Source organism: Brienomyrus brachyistius, chromosome 21, assembly GCF_023856365.1.
Source record: "Brienomyrus brachyistius isolate T26 chromosome 21, BBRACH_0.4, whole genome shotgun sequence".
In the NCBI taxonomy this organism is placed as follows: domain Eukaryota; kingdom Metazoa; phylum Chordata; class Actinopteri; order Osteoglossiformes; family Mormyridae; genus Brienomyrus; species Brienomyrus brachyistius.
In genome coordinates this window covers 11,384,640-11,406,859 of record NC_064553.1, presented here as the reverse complement: position 1 = coordinate 11,406,859, position 22,220 = coordinate 11,384,640, and the positions used below count along the sequence as shown (strand labels likewise).

General features: G+C 43.9%; 1 protein-coding gene across 2 annotated transcripts in view; it reads left to right on the top strand.

Annotated features, from left to right (window-relative positions):
- Nucleotides 1–22,220, top strand: part of dis3l2 (DIS3 like 3'-5' exoribonuclease 2) — a 46,695-nt gene that overhangs the window by 12,597 nt on the left and 11,878 nt on the right. For both annotated transcript variants that reach the window (XM_048988845.1, XM_048988844.1), the window contains exons 7-14: nucleotides 2,659–2,720; nucleotides 2,903–3,132; nucleotides 4,538–4,711; nucleotides 9,646–9,725; nucleotides 13,093–13,205; nucleotides 14,045–14,152; nucleotides 15,653–15,886; nucleotides 20,076–20,155. In XM_048988845.1, the coding sequence (XP_048844802.1) occupies nucleotides 2,659–2,720; nucleotides 2,903–3,132; nucleotides 4,538–4,711; nucleotides 9,646–9,725; nucleotides 13,093–13,205; nucleotides 14,045–14,152; nucleotides 15,653–15,886; nucleotides 20,076–20,155 (1,081 nt within the window). The remainder of the gene's footprint in view (nucleotides 1–2,658; nucleotides 2,721–2,902; nucleotides 3,133–4,537; nucleotides 4,712–9,645; nucleotides 9,726–13,092; nucleotides 13,206–14,044; nucleotides 14,153–15,652; nucleotides 15,887–20,075; nucleotides 20,156–22,220) is intronic.

Below are 22,220 nucleotides of genomic sequence, written 5' to 3'. Positions count from 1 at the left end.
AAGGGATTTTAGTGCATTAATATTCTGTAACTTGGGGGGCAACATGATGGTTCAACGGTTAGCACTATTACCTCATACCTAAGGTGAATTGTAGTAGATGTTTGTCTGTAGGTGTGAATGGTATGTGTGTCCATTTTGTCAAGGGATCCATCCCTTTGAGGGTCGTTGGTGCTTAAGATCATCACTCTGACCTCAGCCTTGAACACTGGAAACGAATCCCGTACCCATAGCCGTAACTGACTTGCAGTGAGGGTTATACTGCGTCATAGGAAAAGAAAGGATTGTTCTCCGGCTATAAGCACTGGAAGCATAATTGTTTTCTGGTTTATGGGCTCCTTAAATTTGTGTATAGCAAGTGCCTATTTTAACCTTGAAAGTTGCACTGCATGTAAACCGCTACATAGACTCACCTCCAGTTTAATTTTATGTGAAGGAGTTTGGTATAGATGAGGTGGATTTTGTGTAGCGTTTAGTATGAGACAGTCACTGGGAATGTTTCCATTTTCTGGGATTAAAAAAGAAATGATGGTATTTGGGAATGAAAACTTCCTCTAATTATCATCATCATCATCATCTCAGTTTCAGCTGTCTCATGTGTCGGGACTTGCTGCGTGCAGGTTCTCCGGGATGCGGCGCTCGGCTCATTAACTGCGAGCGTCAGGCACTGCATCGTATCGCATCCCGTCATGTTGCTCCTGATGCAGAGCAGGGATTGAGCCCCGGGAGAGGAAACAAAAACACAGATGAAAGCAGCAATTGTGTGGCAAATGTTTGCATAGCTAGCTTTTCCCTGTGCTTTGAGCCGTCGCGAAATCTGTTTGGATTGGTTTACTTGACGACGCGTTGCGTTTATTTATATTCGCGAGGCAGTGTTATGTGTAATCGAACAAATAGGAAAGGGAAAAAAAAACACAGGGTTTGTCCAGTTGATGGAAGGTGTTTAATAACCCATCCTATACCTGACAGTAGTGCTTCAGGCCCAAGGTGGATGATTTTACCTGTTTCCGTCAAGACGGCTGAGATGTTCATTAATCTGCCCCCCATCCCCACAGCGTACTGTGAGTAATGATATTTTCCCAATCAACCCTCCCAAACAGATGGAGATGTGGACTCTTTCTCCCCCAGAACTGCGCTGTCAGGTGAACATGTCAGTTCCTTCTCTCAGAAATAAATAACGAGCGCGGTGTTTGGCGGGTCGTACCCGCCGGCGCGCCCTGCAGCCCCTCAGCTCAGCGGCGATGGAGGAGGGTTACACGTCCCTCCTGGTTTCTGCTGACGCGGCTCCTTCCATCCCATTTAATGCCATTACAAGGCGGGTCTCCTGGTGGGTGGGGCCTGCGATGAAGTGTGTGAAGAGGCAGCCATGGAAGTTTACGGTGTGAGCATTTTAATTTAAAGCACGGAGGTCAGGCTTCCCCGGACTTCAGTTTTACTGGCGGGGGGGAGATGACTGTATTTAAAACAGCTACTGGTCTAGGTGTGGCGCATGGGTGTGGCAGGCGTGCAGCCAGGGGATTCCGGCTGTGATTTCGTTCTTTCGCCTTGCGGTGTCCCGTTTGCTTTCTGTGAATTTTATTGTCCTGTTACTGGGAGGGGAAAACTCTCTGTGGTGTTTGATCCATAAAACTAGATTTTTTTTTCCTCTTCCTGACAAATAGAGGAGTTCAGGGGATGTTGCCTGTCTGCAGGGTAGATGAATCACTGGAGTCATTGACAAAATGCAAATAGGGGGGCTCTTTCCCCATTTGCAAATGTACAACTATTCAACATAGACATTTTCTTTATTCCAAACAGAAGCAAAATATAGAAAAAAATAAACTAGATTTGGTGCTGTCAGAAACGACAGCATTGTATTCCTCGGCTAGCCCTCTCATTTGGTCCAGCCATTTAAAGACATGGACATTAAGACAGATGTAAATAAATACAGTTAACCACTTACTGGATGGGGAAAGATGGTGCAAGTCGGCATGTAAGTAGGATGTACAATAAATAAATAGGTGTAGAACAGAATTCCGTGTCATGTGGATTGGCATTCACATTTCCGGTTGATCCATCCATTAATTCTAGAAATCATAGAGGTTGGGGGATGTGGGAGGTGGTGGGATTGGATGGGGGGGAGGGGTGATATTTCCTCGCCTTTCCCCTTTCTCAGCTTCTGCATGTGACGCTCAGTGGTTTCATTTTTGACTGTGTATTAAGTTCCCTCATTGTTTGCAATCGTGAAGGAATACTGTAGGTCTCTATTAAAAATCTTTTGGCGCACAATAAAGGTATGCTAGTATAAACTGTATTGTCTCCTGTATTTTGGTTTGAAAATAAATCGATATGCCATAAAAAAAGTGATTTTCTGCCCAGCACTGCAGTCAGTATTCTGAGGTTGTGTGAGAGGTCCGAGTCCTTGGTCAATAGTGGTTTTTATTTTGCTTAATAAAAAAACAAACAAAAACTTCCAGAATTTTCTCCTTTTGTTCCATTTGTGTGGAACTGTCTCATTATATCAAAACTGTCAATTATATCAACACCCCTTCTTGGGTGAAAGGCTTATGAAGTGATCATTTTGATTCATTTGTTTGTTTCTACAAACTTGCCTAGATAAATTTAAATGCTTTCCTTTTTTCAAACCCTTTTGAATGATCCCTGTTTGTGTTGTATTTTTAGCTTCGCACAGCCCTGGGGACGTTAAAACTGTAGCTGACAAGTTTCTTCAAAGGACTGGGAAGGTGAGCCGTGCTCTGTGAGCTTTTGTCTTGCTGTCTGGTGTGAGTCTCTGGCCAGTGCTGGAGGTGAGTGCAGTATGAATGCCATCTCCTCGGTCTTTGCCCTGCTGCTCTTTCCCGGTGCACTTTCGCCTCTTTGCACAGTGCTCCTCGTTTAGCAGTGTCGCCCGACCCTTCCGCCGCAGGTGGTGTACATCGGCCAGCAGAAGCACTCCCGGGCCGCCACTGGCTTCCTGAAATTCCTGCCAGATAAGAGCTTCGCCATGTTCTCTCCAGTGGACCACCGCGTGCCGCGGGTCAACGTGCCCCTGGCCGACTGCCCCGCAGATTTTGCCACGCGGCCTAACGACTACGCCAGCATCCTGTTCATCTGCCGCATCACCGACTGGCCCGCGGACAGCGCCTTCGCTGAGGGGTGAGAGGAGGCGGGGCCTCCATCCTAACTAATCCCCGACAGCTGCCCCGCCCAATAGAGAAAACCTTCTTTTAATGTTGCCGTTTGCCCAATTTAAATGATTTACCTCTCTGGTTGAGGGTTGAGGTCCGATCCTCACTGGGAACGTGTCCAGCATGCACGTGTGTGGAGGTTTTAGCTTCTGGAAGTGGAGGCAGTTGTGAAACTTCGGTTACACTCAGAGAGGTAATTAAGAGGGTAGTTTGGATTCCATCACAGTTGCCAAGTACCCCACGTGCGGTGCCGGTAATCGCTGGAGCAGAACACCCTATAATAATGCCCTCGAGGGGGGGGGGGGGGGGGGACACCACCCTGTGGTGGCCGTGATGCCCATTCTGCAAATTCATAAAAGTGATAATTACCTCGGCAATTAAAGTAAATTGCTGGCTTTGTCATTCAGCTTGCAAATTGCAGAAGGCCTCTTCATACCTCATCAGAACTAGAGAGAATCGGTGGGCAGTGCTTTATTTCTCTGCCTTTGAATCGCTCGGTGTTGCATCTGCATTAATATTTCCGTGAGTATTTGGATGTTTGTATGATGCACTTGTGCGTGTATATATATATATATAAATGCAGGTGCTCAATAAGTGGCCACTACATTAGGTACATCTGTACATCATTGCGAACAGCCACACAATCAGGGATGTGATGTCACCATCCTGGTATTTTTTTGCATAATGTGGTGTCTAGAGTTCACAGAAAGTGGTGCACTATAATGCAAACATAAAAAAGCATAATGAGAGGTCAGAGGGGAAAGGCCACGCTCGTTAAACCTGACAGGAAGGCCGAAAGTGCAAAAACAACATGGTACTGATGCTGTAATGGCGTGGGGAGTGTTTTCACTTTAGACCCCTTGCTGTAGCTTTGAGATATACCCAAACTGTGCTGTATTCTTGTATGGCAACAACCTTTCCCTTCAAATGGGTGCATCCAGCAGCATGATGCCACATCATGGGGTATCAGTCAGTGGACATTGAGTGTTTGTCTTTGTAATGATGTATATAATATTCAATGATCGAGAGGAAAAGAGACTTATTATCAAGTAAATAAATTACTCAAGTTTATATTGGTGTATCTGAGCTGATCAGCATTTCACGTAACGGATCTGGGCGTCTTGTCATTTTTCAGCTTTGTTGTTGCTGTTGTACCTTTTGGTTTAGAGTAGTTGACCTGAACTACTTCATTGACGAACACAAAATCTTTGCGTACAATCGTTTGAAACATGTGCATATCGACAGCGCTAGTCGACGAGATTCTTCAAACATCGACGTTGCTTTGGGTTTTTTTTTTTTTATTGCACAGCAGTTAATTAAGCTCCGTTTGCCTTGTGGTGAAAGTTGTTACTGCGGTTCTTTAATCCCCGAAGGCGGCTGGTGAAGAGTTTGGGCCTGGCTGGAGAGATTGAGCCGGAGACGGAGGGCATCTTGACGGAGTACGACGTGGACTTCACTGAATTCTCTGAGGATGTTCTGCAGTGTCTCCCTCAGGACCTGCCGTGGACCATCCCGGCTGATGAGTTCACGAAAAGGAGAGACTTGAGGTGGGCTCGCCTTCAGTTGGGTCTCTAATTTTGGTCGCTGGTCACAAGCACGCAGTGATGCCTCTGACGTTTTCTGCTCTAGTTCCTGACTGGTCTCGTTGCACAGGGGTTTTTATTTAAAAACATCTGCCTTTTGTATTTACATGAAATTGTGATTAGTTCAGTTGATCCAAGTTTGTTAAATCTCTGGAGATAAATATTGCTGCCAGTGTGTCTGGAGACATCTCTGGAAGTTGTACTTCTCATCAGTCTAGCTGATCTGCTGTGGGACTACAGAGCCTTTCTTGTTTTGTTTATTTTTGAAGTGGAACTCTGTTTTCTGTTGCCTTCCCTGTAGAGGGTCCCTGGGGGAAGGTGTTTACAGTTCTCACAACAACGTTAATGCAAGGCGACTCTGCTGATGGTTGGATATGTTCATGTTGCTGAAATTCGCTGTAAAATTAGGTGTGTGTGTGGTTTTCACAGGCTTTGCTATTTCAATTTCAGCACAATAGATGGGGTAGAATGTGTGCATGCTTACAACAGAGCCTTAGACTATAAAGGTTTAAGGTTCTCTTGACATGTTTAGTGTAATGATCACCATTTATCCATCCATTCATACATTCATTCATGTATTCATCTATGCTTCACAACCAGATTTCAAGTGTAGAGTTCCATTGGGCCTGGAGTCTAACATAAGCTGCACGGCAGGTGATGTCATGGATGGGATGGATGTTGAAACTGGGCCAACAACCAATTAAGATAATTTTCAGTACAGGGCTGCACGATATCACATCACGATTATTTTAAATATTTGCAATCTATAAAACAAAAAAGGAGATGAAATTAAACCTGAATAAGTTTTTAACAATAAGTACTCTACCAATAAAGTGTGTCAAATCAGTTGGTGGTGGTGTTACGAGTTCAGTCAACAGACACAAATCAGTGCCGAGAAATGTGATAAGATTATATCGCTTTAGATGACGGGCGTAAAAATGTGTCCAGACGCCAGCTTTTCAGTCCTATAAGGACCAATAATGGATGAATCATATGGGCATTTACTTCCACAATTTCATAAGCAGATAACATAGTACACCTATTAAGGAGAGATTTATTGTGACGCCCAAAAGCTTCCGTATAATCTTTATAAATTCAACATATCCTTATGTTCGGAAAACGTGTCTGACTTTACACTGCAAAAAGTACCACCACACTACCAATATCTGTTTTTTTTACCTTGTTTATCCGCAATAAATCTTCTTTCAAACGATGTTGTAGCTGCTGAGCTGTCCCTTTCTTCACCGCTACTTAAGTGCTTGTCGCTTCTATGATTTACCAAAACAGTAGCATGTTGCACGCTCCGCTAACCAAATCTAAGAAACATAAGGACACGCCAAATTTACACAGATTATTGACTTTTGGGCTCCACAATACACATGTCGTTAATATTTTTGGTGCACTACTAATCTGCTTACCAAATTGTGAACATAAGTAAACGTCTGTAAATTCCGACAAATCTAAAACCCAGCTTATTATCGCACCTGCTCCATAGAATTCTTTATTAATTCGCAATGTGATATTGTGCAACTTTAATTCAGCCTTCTATATGCAGAAATAGATGTGTGAAATTTTTAAATATTTTGACTGTAGTTATACAACAGTTTTTCTTCCTGCCTAATGAACTGTACAATTTGATTCATTGCAGCATGTTACTTTTTAAGTTAAATTGATTAGGGATTTGTAGTTGGTGTGCAGTCTGCTTACATAAGAGAATACTTTCCTTAGTGTGTATACTTTCAGTTAAAATCTGTTATGGTATCTGCCAAATATAGAGACTGAAAGTGACACATGGATAAAAATCTGTTTTTAATAGAAGACATAGTCGGGCTATTAAGGGTAACAATAAAGTTTGTTGGAAAATTGTGCAGTATACATGGAAAAAATGGACAGCAAGACGCTGAATTTTTTTATCTGGCTTAAGTGAACTAATTTTTGCATTAAATGGCAATGTGCTGGTTGCTTCTAAAAATTTTCATGAGCCCTTGTGATGTCAGCTAAAGGCTAAGACAAAAATTTGGTCATTGCTTATTGTATTGTGGTTGTGTTATTTACATCTATAATGTTCCATTTTTTGTTAGTGAACTGGAGGGGCTGGTGGTGTTGCACAGATGATGAGTTTTGGACTTGGATTTGCATTTAAATCACAGCAAATGTTTCCTGGGGATAGCAGAAGATGAGGTTCCTCAGAGAGCAAAGGGCTGATTGTTGGTTTACGTTGCATTTTGATTGTTTAGCACCCCTTCTGAACTTGGCCGAAATTCACGCTTAAATCGGTCTCAACTGTCGCTCTTTTCGGAGTTTGTTAGAAGGCATTGGCTCAGTTTCACATCTCTTGTATTTAATGTGCTAAAACAAGTGCGTTTGTGAATACAGTTTATGTTCGGCTGTTTGTTTCTTCCATCCAGGGTTGCGATGAGTAAGCGACGTGTTTGGCGAGGTATGTGCTGCATGGTTCTGCGGCCCATTGCAGATCAGTCCATTCTGTTATGTTAATGAACTCTTCTACTTCAGGACTATGCAAACTTATGCTAAATAAGCTAGGTCATGGAATATGTGTTATGCTGTCAAAATTCGGTTTTATTATCTTTATAAAATAATGCTATGCTCCTGCCAAGATGACGTGAGTTCTGGTCATGGCAGTTTTGAAATAATTGCATAGCTTCTAGAGAATTAATGCATCACCCCCCCCCACCCTTAATGGAATAGACCTGCTCGGCTAATCAGTGTGTGTAAATTATGCTTTAGAAATTAAAAATGACTGGCATGACATTCAGGCTACTGCTAATAAAATCCTATTACTGTGGAGATTACTTTTAGCCCTGCCTGCTTTCAGAGGACATCCGTGCCATCCAGCTGCCCTTTGCCTCTCTCCCGTTGCGACACCGTTATAATTTGGATCAGCGCTGGAGAAACCATTTCTTAGCACACGCGTGTGCCAATTTATCAGAAAGCGTAAAATGTGGTGCTGTCAGTTTTACCAGAGACACTTTAGTGATTTGGCTTTCTGTTGAATCTCATAGAACATAGTTACTTGTTTACTGCTGTTTTTTTTAAGTACTGTAATTGGTGAGTTTTGCCTTTGTGGGAATGTCAATTGTGTGCTGGTTGTGACGTGCTGCTGCATGCGTTCTTTAGTAAACAAAAATGTTGCACCCCTCACTCCCCTATCATAAATTGCCATGTTATGCAGGAAGACCTCTATTGTTTTCCTTCTACTGGACAGAAAATAGGCCCTGTGTGTGTGCTGATTGTGTATTGAATGGGGCCGCGCAAGACGAGACGAAGAGCTTAGAATAGGTGTCCAGCCATCCATCTCCCAGCTGCCTGTTCAGTATAGGGTCATGCCACAGGGTATCCACCCACTCTAGTGATCACTAAGGATCAGATGATCACATAGCTCTTTTAAGAGTCTTTACCGCCTTGTGCCTAGGAAAGATAACCTTCTGAATACCTGCCCACGTCCTCTTTTCATGTTGACACCCCCTTTCCTGGTTTGCTCTTACAACACATCGCGCAAGCCGAAGTGAATTAAGAGAAATTTTTGAAAGCTTGTGCAAGGCACAGTATAGAGATAAGTGCCGATCCGATTGCTCTTCAGACGACATTTCCACATGGTCTCCGATGTTGTCAGAGCAACTAGCCAGGTGTGAAAAGATTATTTATATCCATTTCTTTACTTGTGACGTCAAAGATGGAATGTCTTTTATCTAGGGTGTGTCAGTGCTCCAAGACTTATTTTAGTGAAGTCCTGTATGTGTTTTATGATTTTGGATATTATATTGATTTGGGTGCAAATTTTAGATCCCGTACCACTTAGGGTTCACCTTCTGATGGATGCAAATTCCTGTTTGCACCTGGTGGTTGTTTCAATTTTTTTGATGTAGGCCATCCTCTTTGAACTTGTACGCTTTCTTCTTGCATATCAACAACGATTCTTATCCACCTTCCCACCCCCCCCCCCTCATTTTTGTTTGTTCCATTCAGCAGTCACAGTGAATTTTAATGGAAAAAAGCTTTACCTATTTCTCAATGGGATTTTTATATAGCGTGCAGTGGTCTATGTTTAAAGGTGAGATTTCACACCAAGTGGAATTTACAGTCTGGCAGCCGTGTGTGCGTAATCTATGTTTTTTAAGAGCGATAATAAAGTGTGAGTTGCCAGTGAATTTGTGCGTATGGCATCTCTAATTTTAGCTTCAGTTTCAGTGTTTTGTAGTTAAGTTTAAACGGTGCACTAGCCGGCTTCCTTGTGCCCCTCAAACAGAGAGAGGCTTTTCGAGTCCAAGCACACAGAATAGTACCATAGACTTACTTGTTTATTGTGCCAATAGAAAGAGCCGACAAAAGTCATATTTTTCAGTAGGAATTAAAGGGTGACTTTTTATGTTAAGTTTCAGTAAGCACCAGACCTACTGTGCCCACAGAATGTCATTAAAGTTCTATAAAAATTAGTGATGCACCGACAAGGAAATTTCAGGCTGATACTGATAGCTGATTATTTCAAAAACTGACACCCATGCCAATTGTATGGGAGGTTCTGCTTAAATATGTTTAGACGGACACTTCACCCAAATAAATAAAAAAATAAATTGCATTCCGAAAATATTAAAAACAAGTATATTACAGTCCCACAGCACTCGGCTTTATAAGTCATACACCTTTTATATTTATAACACTTATAACAATTTCTTTGGACTCTTCGACTCTTAAAAGCACTTAAATGTGCTTTAAATATTGCTGTAGCATTTGTCTTAGTCATCATGTAATTGTTGCGGTTTTAAGGATATTGTTGGAATCTCTTAATACCCTTAAGGATGAAACCTATTTTCCTTAAATGGTCACATGGTAAATTCCCACTATCTGTAGTAACACTAAAAGCCAATTTATCCCTTTAGATCGGAGTGCATCTTCACCATCGACCCAGCCACTGCCAGGGACCTGGACGATGCCTTGTCCTGCAAACCTCTTCCAGATGGTGTGTAACTTGTCCTCAGCTGTTTACTTTTTCCTTCAGAACCTCATGTTCGGTGCATTCTGGATTATGAATAAAATGCCGGCTTCATTCGCTTTGTAATTCTCTATTGTTGGCAACATTAATTTTATTTACTGTTTAGTTAAACACAGGATGCATTCTATCCATGTTGTGCTGAATGAATTAGCATTTATATGATTAGGGGCATATGGTCGCAGCTAATAAGGAGTAATTGGTTGATTCGTTATTTTTAATTGATTTATTCAGCAAAATAGTTCACTTTTAAGACAATAAACAGTTTTCCTCCTTCTTCCCTGTATTTGCTGAAGAGATTATCTAAAAAGAAGTGGTTGGTGTCGCTACTAACTTTCCGTTGACTCTTCTTCTACCATGTCTGACTAATTGTTTTCTTTTGAAGCTCATCTTAAGGTTCTTGCTGTTGAACTCAGTGTCATTTCAGCAGAGACAAACATTCATTTTTGTTCTATTTAGTTTTCCTTTTTGTTTTTCAGTTTTATTTCAGCTTCATTTTCTTTTAAGAATGTACAAATAGTTTGTCTACGTTTTTATTTTATGAACATTTCAAGATTGTTTCATTTTTATTTAGGTTCAGTATTAATTTTAGTTTTCATTACCATTTTTTTCATGCCACACTGGAAGTGACTTACATGCTTTCACCCTGATCATGAATCTGCTAAGGAGAAAATGTGAAGCATCTTGTTTGCCTGCCTTAACATTCCCTTCCAGTCCTCTCACCTCTTTCCTGTAACACCACCATGTTTTTATACCTGTGAAGGACCTGGGTTATTGATGCTCCCAGTCCCTGTTTACAATACACACACACCTGATGGAATTTGGCACTTGTGGAGAAAGTAAAGACTACCTGGGTGATCCCAGAAAAAATCCCTCAGGAAGTAGCACACACCTACCAAAGTTTAATACACCAACTTCAAAAACTCTCAAAACACTCAAAATGCCAACTCGATAGCATTTCGCTCAACATTGAATGCGTGAAAGATTCTAACAGTAATCTGCAATGCCACCAGCCCTGTTTTAACCTTGATATTATGGATAGGAAATAGACTGAACAGGAAACAGGTATAATTAATAAACAGAATTCCAATGGCAAACCATTAAGCAAAGCTTGGTAACTGGTGTACATTTAGCAATAGTCTCATATTTTTAACAAAAGATTAGTCTAGGGAAGTACATTTACATTTATATAACCACTGTATTTATACAACCCACAACATGTTTATAATCCTTATTAAATCTAGCAAGCAGACTGATCTGAATAAAAGAAAGCAATGTTATGTTTTTCCACTTATAAACCACCGGCACAGGAGATAGTTGTGTAAATAATATTGGTTATCGATCTCATTTTGTAATGAGAAATTAGTTCGTGTTCGGATGAGAAGTACCTGGTCTGGAGTAGGAACTAAACAAGGGTTCTGGAACTGCCTCAGAGGAACCACAATGGGGCTGAGTTCCTGCAGTGTGAACACAACAAAAGTTCCTGATTCCAGAAGAGGGTTTTGGTTCCTGAAAGATGTTCCAAGGGTTTGAAAGAACCCGTGGTCACATGTTGCCTTTTTGATGGAAGGCCTGACCAGAAAATACCCCAAAGCAGGAATGTGGGTGCTACCTGCGTAGGCGATGTCTGGTTTTCCAGACATGCCTACACATGAGATTTAGCATTAAGCATGCATGTACAGTGTTAAGTTGTTAACATAAATTTGCTGTCTGTGTGTGTCTCGGGAGAGTGCCTTGTCCAGACCTCAGTCATTCTGTATTCTTGGAGCCAGCTTTGTTCATGAAGTGTCGTGCTGTTGGGTGGTCACATGGAAATTCCCACGCGTGTCCCTGGGATCTGCATAGTGTATGATCTCTGCCCCCGACTTGCTTTACGCACAGTCCTAATGAGATCCTAACACAGGAGACCTAGGTACAGATGAGCTTGCCTGTCTGTGGGCTTGGTGGATCAGCTTGAGGGCCACCTATCACATAATGTAGCAACGTTCGGATGCGTAATGGAATTGGATGGAAAGGTCCACTACAATTGAGCCCAACTTGTATCGTTTTAATTTGAGCTCTAATGTTGAGTATTTTTATTTATGAAACCTGATTGTGCAGTGGGTAGCGCTGTGACCTCACATCACCAAGGCTGTGCGTTCTACTCCCACCTCCATACTGTGTGATTGGGGCGCTTGCGCATCCTCCCTGCATTGCCCGATTTCCTTTGGCTCCTTCCGTTTCATTCTGCCGCCCCACGTCTTATTCTGTGTGTCCTGTGAAAGACCAGTGATTGATCCGGGGCGTATCCCTGCCTTGCAGCCTGTGCTCCCCGGGGTATGTTCTGGGCACACTGAGATCTTGTGCTGCATAAGCAGTTAGAAGACGTATGGATGTTTGTAACGTTTTATATATTGTGTGTTTCTGTAGATTGTTATTCATTCTGAAGAAATTGTCTTGCTGAGCGTCATGAACTCAGGGTGTCTCGCGATCTGATATTGTCTTGTGAAATGATTATTATTTCGATAAGGGGCTTAAAAAAAACAGTATTCAATGCCAAATAAAAATAAGCGCGTATCAGTAAAACAAGGAGTAGGATTTCCCTGACCTAGTCCGGTGGAACTTAGTTGCGTCTGTACTGGAATTGACGCTGTGCGTCATTGTGACACTGTGAGTGTGTCCGCACATGTTGTTCCAGGTGTGTTTGCGCTGCTTAGAGGACAAGCAAATGAGACCGAAGAATATAATCTGTTAAAAACAAGTTGTTTGGCTCAACAGAAAATGAAGATTTACAGCAAAATTTACTTTAATTTTGAAGTATGTCAGCCCTGGTTTGAAGTAATGCCACACACCATAGCAAATAAATATTTTTTATTAATTTACATGACTTTCATAATGTGAGCTGGTTATTAAGTTAATTGGGACTTATTGGTGGTTCAATTATTATTTCTTGCCTTTTTAAGATTTCCTCAGCCGAGCTAATGACGTCTCACTAATTTGACGACCAGATCGGAAACACGCCTCAGGAGCTCCGTTAGTTTATCGTCGCGTTGACACAAACACTCGTCCAGGAACATTTTTTTTTTCCTCCTTCCTCGCTAATTATTTACAACAGTTAGTTGTCAAAATGTCAAATTCGGTCCCTGTGTACAATTAACAGGGTGATCGGACCTAAATATTTCAGACCTTCCCTGGAACAGAAACCCGCATCGAGTGCCCACCCCAGCCCTCACTTGGGGAAGCTCTGGGAAAAATTAGCGGCGTACGAAAAACAGAAGTCGTTTTCACTGTCATCTGGGGGTGGGGGTGCGGGTGGCGCATACGAACCTCATTGTCTTCACTTTCCATTTTCACGTAGGAAACTTCGAAGTCGGAGTTCACATCGCTGACGTGAGCTACTTCGTGGAGGAGGGAAGCTCGCTGGACGGCGTCGCTAGCAGAAGAGCAACGAGTGTCTACTTGGTTCAGAAGGTCCTTTTTCTAATTGCAATCTAATTAACACAACTAATCAGTGTGCTTTCTTGATTAGATCATTCAGACAAAATAAAGATGCCTTTCTGTATGTATTTAAGGGTCATTCGGCTAGAAATTTGCCAGCAAGTGGGTCCCAGGCATGGTTCCTGATAAAATGCTTCTTGTGCCGGTTTTGTTTGCTGAAGTTCTCTTTTTGGAAGAGCATCTGTGAACTTGCTCGTTTCTGTGATGGGCAGAAAGGTTAATTGCCTGGTGAATAATTGGTGCTGTGAAAATCCGGCATCCGGCATATGAATTAAGTCTATTATCTGTGAGAAATTTTCAAAGGACTACATTCATCCATTAGATTTTTTCTTGCCTTTTTGGATGAAATGGTTTTATAAATGGATTAAATTGAATTAAATGGATTAGGTTTGGATGCTTTTTACTTGAACAGTGCTTATTGTTTTAAGCTTTTTATACATGGTCCTTTGGCTAGTAAACAGGAGGATGCAAAGTCATCGCTTTGTATCTTGTGCCTGTGCTTTGAGGTGGTACGTGGCCAGTCATTGAGGTTTTCATGCTGCAGTTGGATGCTGAGCTGTTGTCCTCTGTTTTCACAAACCTCACATTAAATAAACCAGTCAGGTGTTTATACCTGGTAAGCCAGCCCGTCAATAGCCTTGACTTTGTGTTTTTAGCAGTTTGCTCCATTTTAGTTAATGTGTCCACCTAGTAATTTGATTTGTAAATGTAATGTAATGTGTGACTGCTCTTCCTGTCAGGCTGGATGCCCCTGACATCACTGGCAATCACTGCTGGTTCTCTCCCCCCCCCCCCCCCCCCACACTCCCCAGGTGGTCCCGATGCTGCCCAGGCTGCTCTGCGAGGAACTGTGCAGCCTGAACCCCATGACTGACCGATTGACCTTCTCAGTCATCTGGAAAATCACTCCAGAGGGGAAGGTACCATTAGACGGGGGCCTCCTCAGGTCCCAGAAGGGAAGGTAGCATTTGATGGGGGGTCTCCTCAGGTCCCAGAAGGGAAGGTACTATATCACGAGGGTGTCCTCCGGTTCTAGAGGGGAAGGTACCATTTGACGGGGGCCCCGGGGTATCAGATCACTTAGTATGGGAGGACGGAGGGCGTGGTGGTGAAAGTGGGATTGGTTCCGGGGCTGATGAAACGTGGATTTTGTTGGACTCTGCTTATGCCATAATATCACAAGGCTTACAGGGTGAAAAATACTAACATGTGAACTAATCTTTGGTGAGCTGGTGTCCAGCAGCAGAAGTAAAAGAATGTCAGTGAACAGCATTTACCATAAACTCTTAAAAGCATACCTCCTTTCCTTCTGGCAAAAAAAAGTAGCTTTTTTAATTACCCCTCTTGGACAGGCCTCTGATTGAATGCCATCCAGCCTGATCCTTATAAACATGGGGGTCCTCTTCAGCTCCCTACATTGTACTGTGGGGTTGACTTGGCAGAACAGACTTCCAGTGCCCTCATCTTCGCTTCATCACTGATTGAGTCGAGAGCCAGAAACTCCTAGTGATGTCTTCTTAATAATGAACTGTTCACCTGATTTTTTTAATGATTTTTTTTTATGTATTTACTTTTTAAGTTGGATTAATACGGCAATTGGTGGGGCTCCTATTAATTATTAGAGGAGACATTTTCTGCCTGAATGTGTCCAGGCTAGTGATGTCGCACAATTGTGCACATGGCCAGTTCAGTTCCCAGTGCAGCAGTATTGATCGCAGGACGTCGTCTTTGTCTCAGCCGAGCTGCTTTCAAAGCAGTTCCATGTGTTCAACCAGAAGAGCCCCTGTGGTCACTTTTGGGCTTCCAGCAGGTACCTGTAGAAACAACCCAGGAATGGTGTGACCTTGTATCTCCTTGTATAAAATACATGTCGTCACACACATTACTACCAATTGATAAAGTCAAACATCAAATTGCTAAGTCAATAACGACTGATGTTGCTGACTTTTAGGCATTATAAGCAGAGGTGGATATTTCAGGTCCAGAGAGTACAAATCCAGACCAGGATTTTGTTTCAGCCAACCAGTTAAGTATAAGGAGTGACAGAGTACTCAACTAGTTGGTTGAAACAAAATCCTGGTTGTAAGATGCGTCTGACTGTAAGATGCAATACAACTAATTTTGTTGTGGCAGCCGGTTTAGTATTAGTTAAATCAGGGGTCACATTCTCAGAGGAGCCAATCATTGTACCTTTGAATCCAGTGTATCACTGCAGTCAAACATCCAGCTGTATAAACAGGTAAATAAAAATGAGGAGGCCTTGGCTGAGTATCAGTGGAGCAACTGCGTGCAATCATTGCATTAATGGGCCTTGGTCTCGCGTCATGCTTGGCGAACACCCCCACGCCATGACCCACCCGTTAGTGTTTGTTTGCTCCTGTGAAGAACGGCCTGTTCTCTCCCCTCCCCTCCCCCCCCAGATCCTGAGTGAGTGGTTCGGCCGTTCCGTGATTCGTTCCTGCGTCAAGCTGAGCTACGACCACGCCCAGAGCATGATTGACTCGCCCGATGCCCCACCCAGCCCCGAGCAGCTGCCCCCCTGCTCCCCCGAGCACCCTGTCACCGAGATCCACCGGGCCGTCCTGGACCTGCACCGCATTGCCCGGCAGCTTCGCTCCCAGCGCTTTGAGAATGGCGCCTTGCGTCTGGACCAGGTGGGCCAACCATGTGTGCGCTTACCACCTCACACCTAAATGCTGTATCTGTGATGGCCCGCAGCTGGCCTGATGGTTAGGGACTGATCATTCCAATGGTACGATATAGTGTGTCCAGCTTCGTTTTTTAAGGATCCTGGGGTCTGTTTAGCTCCTATTTACTATATTTGAGATTTACCATGCTTTCTCGTCATTGACTGTCATCTGTTTTGTAGACTAATAACATCATTACATAATATGAAAGGGTTAGCAGTCTGTAGACCACTTCTGTACCCCCAGCTATCCTAGACATTTAGTTTTTATGGTCTGTTATGCAAGTTACCCTGTTATGCAAGTCACTTCAAACCAGTATCTATCCGTCCATCCAGCCATCCAATACAGAACCAAGGTGGAGTAGCCTGGTATCCATCCCAGGATGCACTGGGCTTGTGGCTGGGCACCCCTTGGATGGCACAGACACACACACACACACACACACACAATATGGGCAGCTGCAGTGTAAGGTCAGCGTTTTATAAAAAGGGAAACCTGGATTTATAAAAAATATATATGAAAATGGCAAAGTCAAAAACAGGGTGATGACCACAGTCACTGAAAACAGTGAAGTTTCTCATGTTTCATCAGCTCTAATGGACAGTCGTCTCACCCTGACATTTAAGCGGTATCTAAAGGCCCAGGTCCAAACAGCCAAGTCATGGAGTCACTGCAGTGAGTGGCTCTGAGGAGGGGGGTATGGTCTGTCCTCTGTGAACTTTCTTGTCTTATTTTTACCTTGGATGTGCTGCTAGTTGCCTGAGCTTCCTGTTGCCATTTGGTGTCGTGTGCGTTTCCAGGACAGACTGCTCACAGGCACTTTGATGTGCCTGTTCCTCTCTAACCAGAGTGACTCTCAGCGGTTGGTTTTGCATTGAATGTGCATGTAGATTAACATGGGAGACGGTGGGCGGTGTCAACGCTGTGCTGTGCTGACTCGCAGTGTGTGGGGGGTATTATTTGTACTACAGTCGTACTGGGGCTGGAAGGCGGCCGTGATGTCAGAAGACGGAGATCATCGTCGCCTCACCGCATGACGTGCGGAGTACGGCCGTAGAGTGGCACGTGCTACCTCAGTCACAGCTGGTGGATGGATCTTTCGATGAGCCAGTGCTAGGCAGTGGTCTGTAAGCAAGGAACACCATTGGTCGCCCACTGTGCCCCAGGGGGTGTTGCCGTTTCCCAGGCAATGTGGCACTGTCATCATGTCACTACAGACATGGTTTAATGAGGTCGCCTGCCGCACTTCCTCTTGGCTGAATCACTTTCAATCACACGTTGGCCAGATCTCGGCAATTTTCACAGCAGGGTGCGAGAGAGCTTACTATATGGAGTTTACTTTAACCAGGCATGAGGTCACAGTGAGTTACACTATGAAGCATGAGCTCACTGACCTGCGTAGGTGGAAAGGAGTGTCCTGCCATCGCGTGTTGGTACCTCGGTTCATCTAATCCCTGCTTCTAGACTATGTAGCCTGTACCACTTGGTCTGATCTCTGGTGCTTAGCCGCCCTTTTCTGCAGATCCACAAAGCCCTGTGTCTCTTCTAGAGCTGTCATGGTTACTTAATTAAATCTTGATTACTTGATTTTTTTGAAAAGTATCGGTTTAAAATGAACCTCCTTGATAACTCGCTAATGTGGCGGAAGGAAGAGCAAGCATAGCGGATGAGGGTCCAAATAAAGAGCGAAAGCCTCAGATGTGGGCAGGGCCAGATCTAGGCGTTGGCAGACTAGCCAGCTGCTTAGGGAATGTTCAGGAGAAGTGAAGCCCGGGGAAGTCATCTGTCCCACAGTCGGGCAGACCCAGGACACACTGGAGAGATTACATCGGCTGGCAACGAATGCCTCAGTGTTTCCCTAGTGGGGCTGGAGGGGGTGGTTGAGGAGATGGAGATCTGGGTATCTCTGCTCAGACTGCTGCCCCCTGCATCCCAGATCACATAGGCAGAAAACGGATGAACGAAAATAGTGTATGTGTCTGTTTATCGTCAAATTAATCGGTAGATTACTTGATTATTAATGTAATCGAGAGTGACGGCCTTAGTCTCGTCATCCTCTGTTGCTTTGCTGATCAACATTACTCATCAGGTTTGTCCTTCCACATAAATAACAAAACAAATGAAGTCCATCCTGATTCATACGCTGATTTATAGGCATATTCTGCTTATTTTGCTTGACAGACGTTTAGTTTATCTCTGGAACATCACCCCATGCCATCGCAGTGAGACACAATCCATGTGCTCCATCACCAGTCTCTCTCTGCCGCTGTGTACCGTTCACACCTTCTACCAATTATTCTGAATTAAACATTCATCTTCCTCCATGGCCTTTTTAAAAGTCATCAGATATGTACGCCATATTTTTTTGTGTGTTTCATCAGCAGTGTCCTGGTTTGGATTTTCGATTTTTTCCTAAGGGCGCGCAGTACAAGGTCTTGTCTTGCTTAGTACTTAAAGATACATTAGGTCATATGCTGTCTTTCTGTGACACATGAAGATGATTCGTTTACTCCAGCAGATTGCGTTACGTACGTCCATTATCTACGATGTGGGAGTCGTTTTTAAATTGAAATGGTTCTTTTGTTCAGTGCTATAGCTCTGCCGTACACCTTGAAGGGGTCCAAACTCTGGTTATGACCCAGCCCCATCAAATACAGACAAGTCTGTTGAATCTAACCACTTCTCAGAATCTAGGAGATGTTGGTCAATGTCTGTTTCAGGTCAGGTTCAATCAGTCTGCCCATCCCTGAAAATGTCCAAACTGTTACGTTTTTATTGATCACAAAAGTATGTGGAGGCTTCGCAGTAACTTCAGTCTGTCCATTCCTGTAGTTCTGAGTTGCTCCTTGTGTTGGCGTCAATGTGATTTTTTTGTATCCGCAGACGACTAAGGAACTTCGGTTTCCCCAGAGCTACCTCCCATATTGAGTATCCATCACAGTTATTGCCAGTCTACGTGCCCTAAGTATTGCCTAGGGCAGAAAAGCCACATAAGTGCCCAGGTGGGGAATTCACTGCCATTGTTGGGTTAAGCTCTAGAAGAGTCTTATTGAAATGAATATGGATTTGGCGTCTTCCAACTGCCACACAGAACGTTTGGTTGTACTACCACAAAAAGGAGCTCTTTGAGGTAGCTACCTGGTTATCTAGCAATACAGAAACTCATTGAGGATCTTGGCACTTAAGAGCAGTTGTGGACAAGTGGTATCCATCTGGCACATGGTGGAGGCATCCTGAAGGCTTTGGAACCTCGCGGTTTATTTACAAGCGCAGTCTGGTATGTGATGCACTCAGGGAGCTGCTTTTAAATTACATAGAAACCTTGTGGTTATCGGAGATGAAGATGAAGCGTGATGAAGCAGAAACCGTCTCGGATGAGCGCGTGGAACCGGCTTGCTTCTGCGGCATATTCCTCCGTGGCCGGGCGGGAGGCTGACTGTGGGACTGAGCAGAGCTCCACATCCAAGGCCGGCTTGCCTCGCAGTGTCTTCCCATTCCGACTCCCCCGCGTCTCCATGTTCTCCTTCGTCAAAAAACACAGGCTCTCCAAACTCCCCAAATCATGTTCTAATTAAGGGTTTCATCAGAAGAATCTGGAGTACAGACAGTCTCCAGCTTACGAACGAGATTCGTTCCTAAGTCTTTAAGTCGGATTTGTGGTGAAGTCGGAACAGGTACATACGGTTCTTATTTAGCGTCAGTTAGTCAAATGTTTGTCTTGGTATATGGTGTATATATATATATTATATAGTATACAACCACTGAAGCCACGCAAGGTTTTCATGAGCATCACAAAGTGGTGCATGTGTTCGTTATTATGCTCCATTGTATTTAACTCACATTTTTATATAATGGTCCGTTCTTAACTAGCAGTTGTACGCAAGTCGGACATTCGTAACCCTTACCGCATCTGCTTTCTGATGCTATGACGTATTTATTGTGATACCGACCTACTAATGACTCAGAATGCGCCTGTGTGTTGCATGCTGACTGCATGCTTCGTATACATGTATCTCGTGTATATTTACTTATATTTACATTCATACTTAAATTACAGGTGAAGCAGCAACATCCTGCCCTGTGCTTTTATGGACACCCAACCACCTCCTGAGTCCTGCCTCTCTAACTCCCCCGCCCCCCCATTTCTGTTTTTCAGTCCAAGCTGTCATTCACCCTGGACAAGGAGTCAGGAATGCCCCAAGGCTGCTACGTCTATCAGTACAGGGACAGCAACAAGTAAGTAGCTCAAAGCCAAAACATTCACGCACAGAGGGCCAATCCGTGCTTTTAGCCCACAGTCTGCGAAATAATTTATTTCTCTTTCAGGTTTTTCTTTTTGTTTATTATTTAACTCTCTGAATGACCTTGTGGGATAAACCGCAAGATATAAAGCAGTTTAAGCAATTACAAAAAAAAGCTGAGAATTCTAAATAATTAATTACTCTAATTTTGAACCCGGCTGTAATTTTGTTAATGGGGCGAGCTTTCGGCTTCACGTTCAGTCATTGGAACGACTTCATCCCGTCTGGCCCTTTTTTTTCCCGCAAAAAGCTTTTTACGTTTCAAAACCTCCATGGCAGTCAATGAAATATGATTGTGTGGGCGCCGTCCAGCTTTTCTGGGCAAATGAGTCTGCACGGTGCTTTCTGTCAGCGTGACCCGAACAGCTTAAGGAGAACACTCTGAACGGACCCCTGAAAGCCAGGGCTGCTAGACTTGGCAGCGACGGTCCTGCTATTTTGGTAGTCCTGTTCCCGTATTGAGTTTGCAGTGACCTGAACCACACCTGCTTCTCCCTGAAGCTAGTCCAGGCGCACTCGGCACTCGTGCAAGGTGTGCTTTAGTCCAAGGTCGGGTTCATCTGCAAGCGTTGATGTGTCGTCTGGCTGAAGGAGGGCTCTGATGCAGCCCTACTGTCGTCTTTGTTTCTCTCCAGCTTTTCTGACGTGTAGTTGCTCCTGCGTAGCTAGGCGACACTGGGGACGATTCAATTCTTTCATTTTTATAAAATGTAGAAAAATGACACGACGAGAAAAAAAAATCTTTGCCTTTCAAAGTGAAGTTGCACTAGTTTGCTATGCATCGATGGTCTAAGTTAGTTTATGCAAGAAGATCTGTATATCCTTTCAAGCAGCTGACCCTTATGTACTGCTGTGGATTGATTTTAAAAGTGCAGATTTCATAGGAGGCTTAAGTCAGCATTTTGTGCATGCCTATATCTATTCAGCAATCCCATTATTCTTACTGTGTTTATATAAATCAGCTTATTCATGGTTTTGGCACAGGGGTCGCCCTGTGGTTTCAGGAGTGTCTCTTCACGTTAGTCCCAGAGAGCTGCCTTTTATTCCAGGTGTGTTTTGCCGCAGGCCTAGGGTGGAAGCATTCGGGGTGATCAGCGAGGCGAATTCCTCTGTTCGGCCAACCATTAGTGTGGGCCTTTTTGCTGAATAACGTGAATGTAGCGGCCGACCAAGTTCTGTGCCGACGCAGCTGGATGCGCAGTCAGCCTCTGAAGGTGGCGACCAGGAGTTGGTAGTTCGCTGCTAATTACCGGCGGTCCTGAGCATGTGCGGGCGGCGGTCTGAGCATGTGCGGACGAAGATTGGGCGACTTGCTCTGTAAACAGCAAGCGCTTTGTCAGAACATCTCCCCTACATATACCAAGCTAGGAAAACAATGTACGGTCAGGATGATTTAAGTCGTCCTCATCTCTCATGCGCTCGTGGCCGCTTGTGTAAACACACGCTGCTAACTGTGCTATATGTACTCGTGTGTTTTTAACGTGTTTTCTTTGCTGATTTTAAAGTTTTTCCTCCAGCCACGATTTTTTTGCGCACGGAATCGTGACAATCGGTTCCACTTGAGTCTCGGCCCGGGATACTGAGCCCCCCCAAGACAGCCGTGTCTGTCCCCATGTAAGCACTGCACCTGAGTTCACGGGCTGGCTACTGGTGTGCTTCACACCTTCTGACGCACTATTTCAGCAAGAGCTGCTGTGTTTGCTCTCTCAGCTCCGTGTCGCCGTGCCTTTCTGAAAGGCCCGAGCTTGTGAACTCGCTAACCCATTTGTTAGCTCTTTTTTGCACCCTGGGTAACAGCAATTAGTGTACCTTTTTGCTGAATAACGTGAATGTAATAGCCGACCAAGTTCTCTTAGACCTTTAGAATAAAGTTGCCCTCCCGTGCACTGTTTGGTAATGTGACTGTCAACCTGCCGCTGACTAGTGGTGGAAATGAAAATGTCCTAGAAAGCACCAAGAGCAGGTGTCCGTGTTTCTGGATAATGCTTGAGGATTTAAAA